The sequence below is a fragment of the Melospiza melodia genome, chromosome 24 (assembly GCF_035770615.1).
Source record: "Melospiza melodia melodia isolate bMelMel2 chromosome 24, bMelMel2.pri, whole genome shotgun sequence".
Taxonomy (NCBI): domain Eukaryota; kingdom Metazoa; phylum Chordata; class Aves; order Passeriformes; family Passerellidae; genus Melospiza; species Melospiza melodia.
Window position 1 is genome coordinate 1,168,585 of NC_086217.1, and position 17,683 is coordinate 1,186,267.

The 17,683-nt window shown below is 49.2% G+C and overlaps 1 protein-coding gene across 1 annotated transcript in view; it reads left to right on the plus strand.

The window, feature by feature from the left end:
- Positions 1-1,288: 1,288 nt before the first annotated feature.
- Positions 1,289-17,683, plus strand: part of LOC134428793 (heparan sulfate glucosamine 3-O-sulfotransferase 3B1-like) — a 29,920-nt gene continuing 13,525 nt past the window's right edge. Inside the window, exon 1 of the mRNA XM_063175777.1 lies at positions 1,289-1,731. Coding sequence (XP_063031847.1) covers positions 1,289-1,731 — 443 coding nt within the window. The remainder of the gene's footprint in view (positions 1,732-17,683) is intronic.

Here is a 17,683-nt window from a genome sequence, read left to right on the forward strand (position 1 = left end):
ACTGCAAGCTGCACCTCTATGGGTTATATTTATGCATCTTTTAATTAAAAAAAAAAAAAAAAAAAAAAAAAAAAACCAAAAAAAAGCAGAAGAGAAAAGTTGCCCAAATGCGTTGAAGCTGTAAGTTACCTGATTGCTGGGAGAATACTGGCTAAAGCACTTCCATGGAATGTGCAAAATCCCCATCCCTGGACAATGCTGGAGCAATCAGGTCCTGGAAAGGAGGGTCCCACAGCTAATGGTATTGTGGCAAGGATCTTCTCAGACAGATTCTCTGAGTCTGCCTTGCAGGACCTATTGTGTTGAGTTTGGTTTCTGTGTGTTACTCCCATAATGTGGACTGTGGCAAATCTCACCAGGAATTTTTAAGGGCCAGGATTTCAGAAAATACAGCACAACAGATGGTGCAGCAGTTTGAAAAGCCAACTCATCAACAAAAAAGGCAAATCATAGTATCACAACATAGCTTGGGTTGGAAAGGACCATTAAAGGTGATATAGTTCAGCACCCTAGACCAGGTTACTCCAAGCCCTGTCCACCCTGACCTTGAATACTTGCAAGGATGGGCCATCCACAGCTTTTCTGGGCAACAGTGTTCTATCACCCTCGCTGTAAAAAAATTCTCCCTAATATCTAATCTAACCCTACCCTCTGTCAGTTTAAAACCATTATCCCCTGACTGTGCTAAAAGAAAGGCCTGTCCCCACCTTTTTTATAATCCCCACTTAGATACTGAAAGACCACAATAAACTCTCCCTGGAAACCTTGCTACCCACGTATCTGGGGACAAGGAGGAGAAGAAAATGACTGAGATGCCCCCCACACCATGATGCCCCCCACACCATGCTGCCCCCCACACCATGCTGCCCCCAGTGCCTGGCTGCTCCCTGCAGCCGTGGGGGACAGGACGGGCAATCCCAGCCTGGGATCGAGCGTGCGGCGCTCGGAGCCCCCGGAGCCGCCCGGGGGTGCCCCACGGGCCCGGGGCCCCGACGGCGCGGCCCCTCCTGCCGCCAGCCAATCAACGCGTCCTCCGCTCCTCTCGCCCCGCCCCTCCTCATTATGCGAGAAGCCGCGGCTGTGATTGGCCGAGGGCGCCGCCCGTCCCCCGGGCCCGCGCCCCGCCCCCCCGCTCTGCCTGCGCTCCCGGCGGCGGGCGCGGAGCGGAGCGGGCCGGGCGGCGGCGATGGGGCCGTGCTGAGCCTCCGGGGGTGCCCATGAGGCGCCGGGCAGAGCCGAGCCGAGCCGGGCGGGCTCCAGCCATGCATCCCGCTGCGCCCGCGGGCACATGGGGCAGCGCTTGAACCGCTGCCTCGATGCCCCCGTCGCGTTGCCGCCGCTGAGGCGGAGGCTGCTGCTGCTCTTCATCATGCTCTTCCTCTGGCTCTACATGTTCTACTCGTGCGCCGGCTCCTGCGCCGGGCTGACGACCCGCGGGTCACCCGCGCCTCCCCGCGCCGCCCCGCCGCTGCCCCCGCTGCTGCCGGGAGAGCCGGGCGAGGAGAGCAGCCTGGAGGAGCAGCGGGCAGCGCCCGACGCCGGCAGCCCCATCTCCAGCTTCTTCAACGGCTCCGGTACCAAGCGGCTGCCGCAGGCCATCATCATCGGCGTGAAGAAGGGCGGGACGCGGGCGCTGCTGGAGTTCCTGCGGGTGCACCCCGACGTGCGCGCCGTCGGTGCCGAGCCGCACTTCTTCGACCGCAACTACGAGCGGGGACTCGCCTGGTACAGGTACGGGCCGGGCCGGGGCTGAGCGGGGTCCCCGCCGTCCTGCGCTCGCCGCCCCGGTGCGGGGATGCGGCCGCCCCGGGCTCCGGAGCAGGTTGGAGCGCGCCCGAGGCGAAGAGTAAATGCTCCGCCGAATGCTTTCCCCCGAAAATCAACCCCTACAAATATAATAAACCCAGAGCGCAACTTGCGGTCCCCGTTAGCCCGGGCGGCGGCGGAGCGTCTGCAGGTTTTCCGCGAGCCAAACCCTATTTAATTTTTTTATAAAGGTTACATATTAATTTAATATTTTTAAACACTCTTATTCCGCTGTACTTCCCGGTCTTTTGCTGGAGCGTACTTTTCTTCCAGCTCAGGGTGTTGCTGAGGGATGACTGGTGTGTCTCCCGGGTCTGCGCGGGCTGGCGGGCGGTGCGCTCAGCCACCGCGTGTTTGCGGGGTTTCTGACCCTTTTGGGTTCGGGTTTTTTTGGTTTTTTGGGGTTTTTTTTTTTTTTGTACCCATTGCGGTGGGGCTTGACCCGTTTTCTCTTTTTCCATTTTTTGTGTCGGGGAGGCGAGGTGGGGAGGATTTAGTCATTTGGGAATTTTTTTGCACGTTTGGAGGGGGTTTGACCCGTTCCGGGAGCACTGCCTGGGACTGGCAGGCGGCAGCTCCACGTTCCAGGTAAAGCTTCCTCACTCGCTGCCTGCATTCAGTCTCCGTTCACTTTCTCCTTCCCCGTAATCATCTGTGGAGCTGATGGATCGCCCGAGGTCGCGATCGCCAGCCCGGCGCTGCGCTGCGGGAGCGGCGTGGGGTGCAGCGGGTACCGGGCGCGTCGGGAACGGGATGAACCCTTTGCACTGGGAGAGAATTATAAATCTGTGGCTTGCAGCCTGTAAGGATGGATGTAATTGTAAGTGGTTTTGCGAGGAGCAGCCCGGGCCGGGGTGTCTGTGTGCGGGTGGGCTCGGCGGAGAGGGCGGCGGTGGCTGCGGAGCAGAAGCGCGGACACCGAACGAGGGGCGACCCCGTTTCGGTGCCTTTCTCACCCTTTTCCGACTGAAGTTTCTTTATTGGGGTGTTTTGAATACGTCTTTCTACTGAGTGTTTACAGGAATGCTAAAGAAGCCGAGATGGAAACTTTGAAGCTAAATGGGAGCTGTGAAGTTCCGAATTGTAACCTCTTTGTAGTCTTGAAACTCCCACCCGACAAGTCCGCTTACGTTTATGTCTCTTTTTTTTTTTAATGTTGCCGTCTCCCAGCAGTTAGTGAAATGAGTGAAGGATAAGATCTGATGAGGAGGAAGCATTTGAAAGCCGTTTCGTTTTAGGAAATTCTGTCATCTCGGTGGAGGCTGTAGCGTGTCGTCCCACAGGAGCCCAAATGAAACCTTTGTAAATTCAGCTGAGTTTAAAAATCTCCCATTTTGAAGGAGAACTTGCATATAACAGAGCAGAAAACCTGTCAGGATTTATCAGCAAAATGGTGTTGTATGTGTTGAACTCTGTTTTTAATTAGGCACCTAAATTAGACCATAAAATGGTTGATTAATCTTTTACAAGTAGGAGGTGGAAGGGGAGAAGGAGAGAATAATCTTTATGATTGAGTTCATCTGTTATCCCAGATGTAGTGGGTGAAAGCCAATATTTAAAGGACATACATTATTTTTAAATTTGGAGAACAGGTATTGTGTTTAACTTCTTAAAGCTTCACCTTATCAGCTGCTGAATTTTAAGCAGCGTGGGCCCTATCCCTGCAAATATACTGTGGTTTTTCATTAGTATCTTTGCAAAAGGGCTGTTTTAGCTGAGATCTGACAAATGTTGAGGTCTGAATGGTGATGCTCTCAAGCAGCAAGAGATGCTGGAAGTCTTGAAATCAGTTGTGTGTGATTTACCCCGAAGATGGGAGTGTGTCTGGCTGTCTGTGGTACTGGGGCCTGGGTCAACTGGGGGGGAGCTAATTAATGCAAAATACTTGGGAGAGGATGAAAACCAGCAGACAAGTTGTTTTATATTGTGCATTATTTCTAACTTAATTAGAATTAGATACAGAAGTTTGTTCCTATAAATTTAGTCATTAGAAGTCAGATCCTATAGAGTAGTAACTCCAAGCTCTTGCTGACTTCAGTGAATCTTGGCTTCCCAGCGCTCCTCAAGAACACATTTATTTCTCCCAGACCTAATGAGGCTTTTATTTATTATCTTAGTATCAATAAGGAGATGTGCTTGTATCTTCTTGTTAGTGTTTCAATACAGTTGGATTAAAGATGCTGTAGAAGGTGTGTGGTGTCAGCATGGTGCAGTGAGCTGGGCAAGCCTTGTCTTTATTTTTCAGATGCTTTTGCTCAAATCTACTCAACTTTGGAACTGGGGGAGTTACTGTGTCCTCAGCACTCAGAGTGTAGTGCAAATCCAATTGCCTGACTTTGAAAAGATGAAGATAGAATTTTTGACCCATGCCTCATTTGAAGTATATTTTAGCTAATTGACTAAATCTGTTTATGTTTGTTAGGAATTTTTGTTTGTTTAAGTTGTTCCTGCCATCCAAAATATTTTTCAGATTTTCGAGACGAAGGGGCATGAGATTTACTTGTTTGGCTTGATGAATTCTTAATTTTGGAGGTGATTGTGATTAATCCTGTTTAACTACTTGTTTCTGCCTGAAGTTTTCATCTATTGAAAATAACTTTAGAAAGAGAAAACACAAACTTTTTCCTTGCTCCATTTTCTGTCAAGTGAAATGAAATCTGTTGGTTTGTTTCCATAGTCTGGAATGCAGAACACCATCAAGTGGTGCTGAGTATCTTTCCTGAAAAGCAGGGGAGAAACAGGACAAATTAAATGGCTTTTTTCAATAGTGAGATAACTAAAAATTGGTGGAAATAACTTCTGTATGCACATTGCAAGGTTTCCTCCCCCCCCCCCCCCCCCATAATGAATACAGCGTGTTAACTGCTTCTAGTGAAAATATGTATTGTGACAGGGGAGAAGGGGAGAAATGGGATCCAGCCACTATTTCAAACTAATTTTATGAAGTGCCTTGAATTTTTGGATAGTAGAGAAGTTCCCTCTTTGTGGCAGTAGGGAGTTCAGCTCCACAGCCTGCGTGCATGTGTCTGGCTGAGCAGCCTCAGGGATGTCGTTGCTTTCTTTGGGGTTTACAGTAGAGCTTGGTGGAAGTGTTTTTTCCAAGCCTAGAAAATCAGTTGTTGAATTTCTTTTATGATTTTCTTCATTTGATTCAACAATGATGCATTTTGAAGTGTCCTATGGACTTGAAAGCCTGTTGTCCTCTAATTATTGTAAGAAAAAATGATTGTCGTTAGTGTTACATGTTTTGGTTTTTTTCTTTTTTTGTTATTATTTTCAGCCCTGTGGGCTGTAATGCCCAGTCCCTCCTGCCTTGGGCTGGGTGTTGTCAGCCCTACTCAGCATCACTGATTTATATTTCAAGTCTGTAGCTCTCTGCTAGGAACCTCTGCCACGGCTGTGCCGGCTGTAACTGCGATAGCAGGACGAGGCTGCGCTCCTCTGCTTCTAGCGGGGCACCAGGGACACCTCTTGTCCTTTTTTCTTCTTTTCCGTTATGGAAAATTCTTAAAATGCTGGTGCTTTCTCTTCCCATTACTCCTAGGTTGCCTTAATTCATTGTCCTTGCTGCTACTGGGCGATTTGGATCAGCAGGATCAGGCCCTGTGGTCTTGTGGTGTGTGATAAACTGTTTCAAATATGCATTTCTTAGACTCTGAAATTGTTTGGACTTTAGGGTGCAAGGTGCTGCTTGAAAGCAATTCCTGAATTGTGAGAAACTTCCTTATTTATATTTTTTCCCATGAGCCTGCTTTTTTTTTTCCCCCAAGGAATGTGTGGGGGTACAAGCTGGTGCTTGCAATTGGCCAGGCTGTGAGCAAAGAATAAGGTTAAAAGTTTGGGGTGAAAGCCCTGATGAACCAAATCTTGAGCAAGGCAGGATTTTGCCCCTGTGTTTGGCCATGGTCTATAATCTCTGCTTTAATGAAGGTTTAATACCTGCTGCTTAATTGCCTTCCCAGTGATGCATGGACCCAGCAGCACAGACAGAACCGTGGTTGGTTTCCACTGAGTGTCACACGGTTTATTGGCCCCAGGAAGTTTGGGAACAGTCCTGATAGTCCCACCTGGGTGCAAATGACTGCATCTGAGCAAAGACTGGTTCCTCCACTGCATTCCTGTGAGTTGTGCTGGGTCAGAACAAGCATCTCCTAAAGGACAGTTGTGTTCTCTGGGAAGGTTTTGCCAAACAATTTTGGTATTGAGATTTCATTTTCTTGATGTGAAAAAAAAATTAAAACTCAACTATTTACCTTGCATTGTGTTGTGCTTAAGCAAGCAGGGACTTTTAGTGGCCCCTCGGAATGTGCATGGAGTTCAGTGCCCCCTTGGCCACTGCAGCGGCTCCCCACGACGTGTCCTGAGCTGCCGCGTAACGCTGGGAGGAAAATGGCCCCCAAAAGAAGGGCTGGACTGCTATAGTCAGTCAGCAAGGCCCTTGTGTTTGCATGGGATCATTCCTTTAGATCTGAGGAGGGTTGAGTTGTTCAAACAGATGGCAAAGATTATTCGTGTTGCTGGGGTTTCAGTGCACTGCTCTGTTTCATGCATGTTGCCCGATATGACGCACGTGACAAGTTCTTCCCAGCACGACGCTGGGGGGATGACATTGTCTGTTGTGATCGGGTTTCATGGCCTCACCTGTTGAGCTGCTGAACTTTTCAAAGTTGACCAAGCATTGGGGGTGACGGATGCGGATGGTGGATCTGCCTGGCTAATCGTGTTAGCGCAGGACCCGTGGCCTGCCGGGAGCATTGTGCTCCTTGGCATGAAAATGATGGGAATGAAAACCCACGGGCTCAGCTCGGAGTTTGGGATTTATTACTTTTTTCTTTTCAACTGGGCCATGGCAGGTGTCTGTAACACACCCCGAGCGTTGGATAGCTCAAGGCACTTCCAGGCAAGTCTTTGGTTTTAAAAGCATCCAGCAAGGCCTGCATGCAGCGGCTATAGAAACTCTACCCGAACTACTGTTCTTTGGAGCCAGATTTCCAATCTGCTAATGATAAGAATGTTCTGAATTCAGGCCTTTCTTGCTGCTGCTCTGTTCACTTGAGCTTGGGTTAGGGGCTATTTAATTAGGAAGAAGTCTAATTTAGTGACCATTCAGCACAGGATTCACGTCTCCTGGTGGTGTGGCCATGGGTGACCGATGGGTTCAGGTGATAATGAATGGGCCAGGGCCATGTGGGATGGGTAACATGGGTTCAAAGAACAACAAATAGTGGGGCATGTTGTCTCAGTGGTGTAATTAATGGGTCAGGGGCTATCAGCTACTACCTGTTGTCACCATGTGGTGCATGAGGACAGGCTGGAGAGGCTTCTTCCTTGGTTTGTGGGAAATGACTAAGTGCTGTGCTGGGTCCTGACTTGCTGATGATGACTGTACTGGGGCTTGCCCTAACCATTGCAATTCCAGGTCTTTCAGCAGCTTGCTGTATGCTTAATTAGCTTTCCAGAAATACCATGTACTTTTTAAAGGTACTCAGCCCAGCAGCAGCCAGAAGGCAATGGACCTTATCTTAGATTTCTTAATGGAAACAAGGGGTCCTGTGACAAAACATATTGATTATCAGCAGGCTCAGAGGAAATGAGGGGTGAATTCAGGACAGGCATTTGTGGTGGTGTAACTTTGCCTTCAAGGAGTTGCTCCCAGTCTGAAGGTGGTGAGAAGGAGTGCAGAGACAAGTGGGAAAGGGCATCCCATTGTGCCATGGGTCAGATGAGGGGAAGAAATGGAAGAGCACAGTCCCTCTGTCTCCACCTAGGGAGAGCAGGGTCTGCTTGGCTGGGATGTGCGGTGTACCTGAGTCCATTCATAACAGTGATCCAGTGGGAACAATCTCTCCTGATGCCATGCTGGCTTTGAGTATCCCCTGTGGTGGTTTTGCTCCTAGGAATAGCCATGAAGGAGGAGAAAATTAACTCAGTGATGATGATTTAGCATGTGGTGCCCCTGTACTGGGAAGGTCCAGAGATGAGGAGGGACTTTTGGGAGCTGGCTTGCTTGGCTGCCTAACCTTTCTTCCTGGTCCTGTGGCCTCAGGAATCATTCGGACAAGACCAGAAACTTTGGCGTTTGGGACTTTAGGTGATATTGGTGGGAATGTTAGAGAAAAATAGGTGTGCAGGTGCTGCTGGCAGATCTCACACTGATTTCTGGTAAATGAATAATTCCATTTTTAAAATCTTTCTGTCAAGATATGTGAGCATGGCAGTGTCCTGCCACGTGGTGGCTAGAGAAACTTTATTTAGAGAAAAATAATTCCAGGTTCTGCTCAATGCTTTACATCTGCGTTAACCTCCTTGGAAACGCCCTGGAACCAGCCTGCTTCTGCAGCAGTTTTGTTTTCTTCTCTCCATACAGAAAAGGGAGGGAGGGAGGAAGAACATCTCTCTAGAGGGATGGTGTGACCTAGCCCTGGCACCAAGGGAGTCATGGCTCTGTTTGGCAGCCGGTCTGACCCAGAGTTTAATTTGCAGCCTGTCTGGGACGCAGAGCAGCTGGCTCTGCCCTGCCCTCAATGTGGCTTGTAAGGTGTCACACAGGGAGCCTGTCTTTGCTATCCCTATGCTGGTGGGTGTCATCCTCCCTTGTCCTGGTCTTATTGTGAGTGTTGTGCTGATAAAATTCCATAGGTCAGAGCTGTAATTTGGCCAGTCTTCTCTGCTGGTACAAGGGAGTTCTACGAATACACCAAAGTGGCTGGTTTGCAATAAAAGTGAGCAGTTGTAACCTTTCCTTGGAACTGACACAGACTTTGCATTCCTGTCAATGCAGCAGACAGCTCTTCCACAAGAGAGGGAGAATTATTGTGCACAGGCTTTCATTTTATATGCCAATGTACAATATTATGGATGTGTGCATTTGACAGATTTTTCCTAAAAGTGAACACAAGGCCAAATCCTGCATTGCCACAAACATGGTCCAACAGCACTGAGTATGACTGTATTCTGCTACACTAATTCCCTGTAAAAATACACTTTTTCATGTGGGAAGTTGACTCTGATGAGGAGACGAGTCTTCAGCAGCATGTGATGACAGAGACTGAACCACGTTCCCAAACATGACTCTGTCCAATGCAGTCCAGAACTCTGCCTAGGGATGGGCTCCAAGACCAAAACCTTCGGGTGTATCCATGTCTCTGTGCAGAAAATGACCCCACAGAAACCAAAATCTGTTACAATTATGAACCTCAATAAAGCATCTTGACAAGCTTTATATTAAAGCCCCAAGGTTTCAGCCTCTTTTGATTATCAAATGCAAACTTGCGTTAAAGCTTGAAAGTCTTGAAACTTGAAAACTTAAACTTCAAGTGTGGGTGAATGGCACAGGGAGGTGTAGAAAATCCTTGGAAAAGTGCTCATTTAGTGAAAGGACAATTGTGCTGAGGTTATGCTCCAGTAGTATTTTTGATTTGGAATGGGGTCCAGAGGCTGAGCAGGCTCAGAGCATGGATCCTCCTGTCACTAGGGGGAGGATGAAACCCCAGCGTCTTCCTAATAAAGTGCTTTGCTTCTTCACTGAGCTATGAAATATTAAAAAAAAAAAAAAAACTGGCAAGGCCTGCAGCTTTGGCATGCCTTCCATTTGTTTTTCTGAAGATGTATTAGGCTTGGAAGGGAATCAGGAGGTGTTGGAGTAAACAGGAGGTGTGTCCCAGCCCTTCGGTCCCGGAGTGGCTGTACACGGTCCTCAGCTGTTTGTACACAGGGCCATGAATGCAGTTGCTAAACATGAATTGCAGAGGGACCCCGTGACTGCGCTGTGCCCCGTGTCTCTGTGTGTGGGAACAAAGGTGCTGCCTGACACTGAGGTGCTGTGTCTCTGCTCTGAACCCCTGCACACACCTCTGGTGCCACATTCAGTGAATTGTGCTGGATCAGAGCCAGTGTCCCAAGTGCTAGGGGGTTCCATCTTCCACAAGTGGGTTGGAATGGAGAAAGCTCATGAAGGTCTCACCTGTGACCAGTAGGGCAGTGGTAGATGTCTGGGTGGCTCTGAGCATCCCTGGGCTCCTGCTCTGACTTTATTATGACTGGACCAACCAAAGTGAGCTACAAAAAGCCAGGCAGCCTGGGCATTGCCCCTTGTTGAGGGCATGCTTAGCAAAGCCCATTTTCCCTTTCCCTGCAGTGCACTGACTTGCTGCAACTTAACACAAAGCTTGTAACACCTTTTTTTCCTCCCCTTTTAATTTTCCTCTTGAGCTGGTCTGGTAACTAATGAGCCTTGGGCTGTCTGCATGGCATTTGGAAAAGCAGAGGGAATAGCTAATACAGGGTGTTGAGCAGGGAAGGAACCCTTGAGAGGAGATATCAGCCTTGCCAAAGCAGAAGTGGAATAGCTGGTTAGGGTTTCAGCCTGGGTTTGCTGCAAGCCCAGAGGGGCCGGGAGCTGCTGTGTGCCCTGGTAATTGCAGAGGAGCCACCAGCACACCCCGGAGCCTTGGCCAGCTGCCCCGGCTGCACTGCCCCTGCTGCCTCCCCCTGGAGACGATTCCAAGGTCAAACTGCTCAATGCAGTGTAATAATTAATTGGGCTATATATAAACAGAAAGATCATGTGGTCCTAAAGTAGCTTAAGAGCCCGTGGGTTTCCTCTTCTCCGCCTTCCTCCCCACAGTCTTCCTCTTGCGGGGCTCCTCTGCGGGTGAGCCCTGCAGTTGTCGCAGGCTCGGCTGTTCCAGCAGCGCTCACCAGTTGGGTTAAGCAGCTGCACAGCTGGGTCAGAGCCCAGAAATGGGGGCAGAGCAATGCCTGCTCTGCCCCACCCAGCTCCCCCATCAAGCCCACTGCTGGTGCCGGGGCACAGGGCACACGCCAATCTCTGCCTTCCCAGAGTGAATCCCTTCACTCAGTGGCGGTGCCTGATGGGGAAGAGCCCCGAGCTGGGAGTAGCTGCTGGCATTTGCCTTCAGGAACAGGCATTCCAAAGCTCCTCTTGCTTTGGGACTCAGTATAGCAAGAGCTAAACTCGACAGCTTGTTCCCAACATGGGGAACATGGGGAAGCTACAGTGTGGGGTTCAAAACCTCCCTGAAGGTATATTTGTGTGGCATTTGCAGAATGGAGGGGAAGAATAAGACGGGCTAGGTTTCCTGGAAGAGCTATGAAAACTTAAGTTTGTAATGAGGCTTGAAGCTAAACCCAAACAATTGCTTGTCTTGTGACTCCTGGGGAGCTGAGGCTTGTATGGTATCAAAATTGGTAATGCTCTTTTATTAATTTTCTCACATATTGATATAAAACTGGTTGAAGCTCTCTCCAAACTCCAAATGTAAAAATTTAGGGATAACATTTGTTTAAGCTCTTTGTTATTTTCAATGTATCTGCAGAAACATCTTAGTGAAAATTAAAAATCAGATTTCTTAATCAAACATTAGTGATTATGTGCTGTTAAGGTAGTTGGAGAAGGGCAGAGCAGCTTCCAGCTCTTCCAGACCAGCCCAGGTTTTACAGCAGGGGCATGTACATGCCCTGAACCCATCAGCAAAGTCTGGCCCTTGGTTTTGCACAGGGAAATCCTTGAACACCAATGAGACGCCACGTCTGGCTCCAGGAGTGGGGCAATGAGCATTGTTGCTGCCCATGTTTGCTCTGGACCCTCTTCTGCTGCTTCCTAGGACATTTCCTGATGCACGTCTAGGTGACTGAGGGCCACCACCAGGGTGAGGACTGGTGGAGGAGATGCTCGGGGTGGTGGGCTCCACGTGAGAGGCTGTGTTTTGGTAGTGTAGTTCATCTCCAGCTCCCCGGCTGTCCAAGGCAGAGCTCACTTCTCTCACTTTTCAAGCACCAGGCTGCATCTACATCCTGGAGATGGAGGCAGAGAGAAAGGACTTTGTGAGGCTCACAATGGAATCCCAGAGCAGTTCAGCCGGGTCAGAGGGGGTTGTGCTGTCTCTTTAAGAACCCAAGGGTGTAGAGATCAAAGGTGTGGGTGAGTCAATTACAATTCACATTTGCTTCATCCATATGTTTGGGTATTTGAAAAGCTTCAATAGTCACCCATTTTATATCTCTTATGCCCATTGATTTGTTAATCTGACACTTGGTTTCATCTGAATAATAATAGCTGTCATTCAGAGTCCTCAGTGTTCAGGGAAAAGTCATTTCACTTGGGTTGTGCTCTAAGGCCTTGGCAGACTGGTCCACGGCGCTCTTTATGTACAAGGACTTGAAGGACCTGTGGATAATTCAGCCCCATGGCTGGCTCTGGAAGGAAATTGGCTCTGAATGAAAGCAGAGTGGGATGCTGGAGGTTGCTCAAGGGCTTTGGCACGTGTAGTTTTACTCGTGAAGTCCTTCCTGGTTGTCACCATGGCCATGGACCTGCCAATGGCAGTGCATGAGGTGTGAGGAGATGGCAGGGTTACACACAAGGACAACCCAAGCCATCAGAAATGGCAAGCAGGCCCTCTTGAATAGTGCCTGAGTGCTCTGGACTAGACCAAATCATTGGTATGGCCATGTGAAGTCTCTAATTATGTGAATGCTTTTTTAATGAGAAGCAGTGCTTTGCATCTGTTGTACTTGCAGCAGAGCATCTCCACCAGCTGAGCCTGCTCTTTAAAGAGCTCTTGGCTGGGTGTCATTGACTGTTTATGACCACGCCAAGATCCCAGGTAATGACTGGGCAGAAAGGCAGTCTGCAGACAGACCTGCTCCTTCATGTTTCCCTAATTGGCACCTGTCTCCCTCCTTCACTGGGAATTTCTCTCCTTCGCAAGGCTGGTTTGGTTCCTTCTGTTTTACCCCGAGTCCTGCAGTGTCATTGGGGACGCAGGGATCTGGTGGCACCACAAACCTGCAGCCTGATTGCCTCAATGGGCATGCTGGGTTTTAGTCCTGGAAATTAATTGTATTTTCTCTCTTGGATTCTTGATGTAAGATGTCAAAGGGAGGGGAGAGTCAGGAGGTTCATCCTGGCCTGACTAGAGATGTTGGTGGAATAAATCTTATTTTGGACAGATGTCTCACTGCCCTGGTCTGTTTGCCACAGAGAGATCCTTGATTTTCAGCACTACTCCTTTATGAGAGCGAATCACAAATCCATTAACAAATGAGTTGAGGTGACAATCCCATTTGTGCTAAAATGCATTTAGGGATCAGTACTGAGAGGATCACCGGTGTATTAATTTGCCAGGCCTTTTGTTCCAGTGGGTGGCAAACAGCTCATCCCAATGAGGGTCACACTGACCTGGCCAGTGCCCAGATTAGTGATGGTTGGGGTTGGTGCCACCCCTTCCTTCTGCGAAGGAAGCATGAGACTTCCAGAAGTTAATTAGGTGTTTCAGCTGAGAATAAAGTCTAAACCAATTTTAAATTCTTGACCCACTCAATGAGATGCTAAGGGTAGTGAGCAGCTGGTGAGTACAGGACGTGCTTGGTTGGTTGAGCACCCTCCTGGTTTTCCTCTGATGGATTTGTTCTTCCCTGCTGTTACTGGCCATGGGAAAGGTGCTCTGATGGTCAGAGGGGCACCCCCTTCCCTGTCCCACAGCTGAGGAGAAGCCTCAGTGCTGCACAGTTCCAAGGCTGGTTTGGGTGTTGCTGAAGAGGCAGGTGGAGTCGTGCAGCTGAGGGCTAACAGAACCTCGTTGGCATTACTTGGCCTGTGAACATATGTAGATGATCAGAAAGGGCAGGAAAAACCATAACTTTCTTTCTTCATAATGAAAATGAAAAGCTGACTGTTTTCTGTGCTGTTGTTTTGAAGGTCTTTGCTATTCAGGTGGTGCTGGATGCCTGTTGGATCCCTTTTGGTGCAGAAAGTGAATTCCTGGAGATTTTGCATGGCTTTTTCATAAAACTGTAGATGCAAATGTGTCTCAAGATTTGTTTCAAGCCTGGTCTGGCCCTGGCCACCCTGTGAGATCCCTTCCTACATGCTGTGGAAGGGCTAGTGGTCTCTGGTTCAGATGTGATATGGAAGTTGTTCCAGAGCATGTCAGTGCACAGAGAAGAGTGCTGCTGGGTGAACAAAGTGTCCCTGCTCCCCCTCCCTGCTTTGTTATGTCCATGGTGAGGAAGAGGAGCAGGAGCAGAGCTGCCCCCAGTCCCTTTTTGGGATTCTAACTCAGCACAGTGTTTCAAGCCTGACTTTGGCTTGTCTTACTGCAAGGTTAGACAAATCACGGGGGATACTTCCCCAGCATGAGTTATGATCCCAAGGGTGAGAGCTGGGGTATCACTCAGGTCTCCAGAGTCTATCAGGAGGCTTTTTTCTCTAATCATGTCTGTAAAGACCCAGAGCAGGAAGGCTGGGCTTAATTAGGAGAGATGCGTGTCAATGTGGCAAACAAAGTCCTCCCTGTGCAAATTCTGGGCCACTCGTGCAGGTGTTTTACAAAAGGCAACATTATCAGTGTAACTCATTACCTGCCCGTGCAGGCACACAGATTAAGGCATTTGTTTCTGTGTTGGGGAAAATACAAAAGACCTCTCAGCAGGGCTGTGATTTATGAACATTGCATTAGGGGAACATGGTCTTACCTGTATCTTGCTGGAGTGGCTGTTGACTTGTATTTCCTTTTGGAGTTGGCTCTTTGCTGTGTGGGATGAGGTTTTTTTCCCTCTTTCTAGCAGAGTTGGAGCAGGTGAAATGTGGTGGCTTGGCAGTGCCCCAGAGGAGAGGCAAAGCCTGGGAAGTTCAGCTCCTTGTAGTGCTCTCCTGGGTAGAAATTTGTCAGGTGTTTCTCAGTGTCAGCAGGGGTGGACCAGGGTTGGCCACTCACATTCAGCTGCCTTTTGGTGGCTGGAGAGAGGCTGCTGCCATGGTCACTACAGGGTTACTTAACCAGAAAGTTGATTTATGAGTGTGTGCCATACAAATCTATATCCATGTAACTGGCATGGACCTGCACCCTAGAATGGCCCAAACCAGAAGCTGTTTCTGTTGAGCCAGCTCCTTTTCTGGGAAACTGGCAAAGTTCCCTATTGCAGCAGGGCTACAGAAGCAGTGTGGCAGTGTGTTGCTGCTGTACAGATGACTAGGGGGTAGGAGGTGTGACCATCTCCCCTGCACCAGATGTGCTCTCTGGGTCCACATCGAGGTGTACCATGCTCGCTGGGCTCCCCACCTCCAGCATGCAGCAAAAGGAGTCCCTGGAACAGGGCCTGGAACAGGAGGTGCTGCAGGGATGAGGCTGGTGGGATAACCTCCTGGGGGCCGCCTGGATTGGGAATACCTGCACGTGTCCTAGCCAGGGGCAGGAGCCTCAGGGTGCTCTGGTGTCACAGGCGGAATGAGCCAGGAGGATGTTCTGGTCCATGTGCAGCGGTTGGTGGTTCGACCCTTGGATGAGTTCTGGCGCCACTTGGTTTGGGCATCTAATTCCTGAAACACCTGGTGCTCCTGGGATAGCAGCAGAATGCCAATAGGCTGTACTCTTTCTGCAGTGCCAGCTCTGTGTGTCTCAGTAGCCACTTCTGCCTCCCCCAAATCCCAGATCCTCACATCTCTGGGGCTTAACCTGATTATATTGCTCCCTTAACTGCAAGAAATTATTTTCCCAAGACCTAGGAGAATATCTTGAAGACCTGTAAGGAGCAGTGCTCCGAGTGGTTTAAGTCTTTGAGAGGATTAGTGCTGTTGCTACAATTAAGAGAGCAAATTGGTGGGTGTGGGAGCTGTTTGGGGCTGTGGACTCGATGGTTGAATGTACCACCAGTACTGGCTGGTGCTCCTGCCGCACCGGGGATTTGTGCCTGAGCCTTGGTGGCAGGGAAGGGGTGAGAGGGAAGAAGCTGTGGTGTGAGCAGTGGGCATTGGTGCCTCTTGGACATGTCTGAGTGGCTGCTGTGGGGCAAGAAAGCTGGCAGCGAGGTGTAGGCTTTGGCTGGGACTTGTGGGGACAGCCCAGTTATTCTCCTGATGGAGTTGAAGCCAAACCCCGGAGATCAGAGTCTCTGTGTTCATGTGGACTGTCTTAGTCCCACATCCTCTGCTGCAGGAGACCTTCCTGTCACCTGGGTGCCATGGATGTGTTTTGGATATCCCACCCTTATTATTTCTTCATCTGCTTTTAAGCCTCTTCCAAGACAGGCTTCCTTTGCTTCCTTTGCACAGGCCTACTCTGAGCAAGCAAACATCTTGCAAGATCTGTAGGGTTTTTGTCTTTTTTGTCTCCACAATTAAGCCAATAACTCCAGACCCTGACTCTCTTACTTTGCTGGCTTTTCTCTGGACAAGGACATTCTGTGCTTGCAGGTGCTTACCCAGTCCAGACGCTGGTTTCAGCTTCTCATGAGGGCAGGATTGGTGCTACTAAAGTAAAGCTGAGTTCAAGAATTCATGTCTCTGGTGCAAGGATGTGTTTGACTAGCACTCTTCAAGAGCAGAACTTTGTCTTGCAATGAGTCTGTAAGTGGATCTATCAAATCTTTACATAGTAGGAGGTTAGTACACATAATGTTAACTCTAGGCTATAAATTCTGGAGGGAGGAGAAGTTGCTGGTCTTTCTGGTTGCAAAAGAGTAAAAGGCAGAGGCAGTCCAGAGAATTTATTTTTTACCAAGAATGAGTTGTAAGCACTGAAATCTCTCTGGATGCCTAAAATTCTTCCTCTTTCCTCCCTTTCAGGCTGTTGTCTGTTTAATTTATTGAGAAAAATGTTTCTACAGCTTTGCAACAAACTCTCACACACTGTGACAGTGATCTTGGCTCGTTTCAAGCCTGCGAGTGGCGCAGCTCTGGAGCAGTTTCTGATTTCCCAGAGTGAGCAGAGCTGAGCTGCTGCTCCTGGGGCAGGGCTGGGGACTCACACTGGGGCCCTCCAGGTGCCTGAAGAGAGGGAAGAGGATTACACCGGTGCAAGTGAGGCACTCCTGCAGGGAAACATTCCAGTTAAACACTCCGACGGGGTGTATGAAGAGCTGACATGGAGCAGCAATAAAGCACACCGTTTGGTGAAGGCAGTTGGTGCTGCGATCTGCTGATAAAGGGGCTTTAGTCCCAGTTTGTCAGTTAGCTCAGTCATATTTCCTGCTGAGTTCAGGGGATTTTTCCCCCTTAAATCATGGGTTTCACAGAACTTCCCTCTCCCTGCTCTGCTTTTAAACAAAACCAGTCTTTTTGTCCTTTTTGAGGGAAGTGGAGACAGATTAGAGTTATCTCACATGGCTTGACCGGTGGCAGCACAGCCCGGTGATGCCGGGCAATATTCTAAGGAACTCACCCATGAACAGCAATTAGCTTTTAATGGTGGCACTGCCGCCTGCCCGGGGCTGCCGGAACAGCACCGGGAGCTCTTTGTGGCCTGGAGCGACACCAGGGGGACCCTCGGCCATGAAAGGGGAGCGGCGGTGACCCAAAGGGATAAGATGCTCATTTCAGCCCCACCCCCTTACCGCGCTCAAAAGCTCTTATTTTCAGAGCAAAGCACTATTGAAGCATCGGGACAATGGAGCCCAAATCCTGCTGGGGGAAGGGAGATGCTGGCAATTGCGTCTTTTGTTGCTTTTCCTTCTTTATTTGCCTATGGCCTCCCCTATCCCACCCCTCCAAGAAATCCACATAGATGCTCGCTAGATGATAATGAAATCACTTTCTTGGGACCTTGCTAATAGGATTATAATTATTACTGGAGATGGACTGGAGTGAATAGAATATTTACCATTTCATCTTAAATTATTGTAAATCCCTCCAAAGCAGCCCTTTGATATGTAAAGTGCTGCTCCTCTCCCCCCGGTGAAGATAATTATTTAGTGGAAGTTCAGAGCTTTTAAGTATGGTGGGGAGTAGAAAGAGGCTTCCGTGTTTACATAAAGAGAAGAGGAGGGCCTGTGTAATGAACTGGGGACGTTGATGAATATCTTGCCTGGCTCCAGCAAAGGAGGAGGGAAAGTTCTTGCTTAGCAGTTGTAACATCTC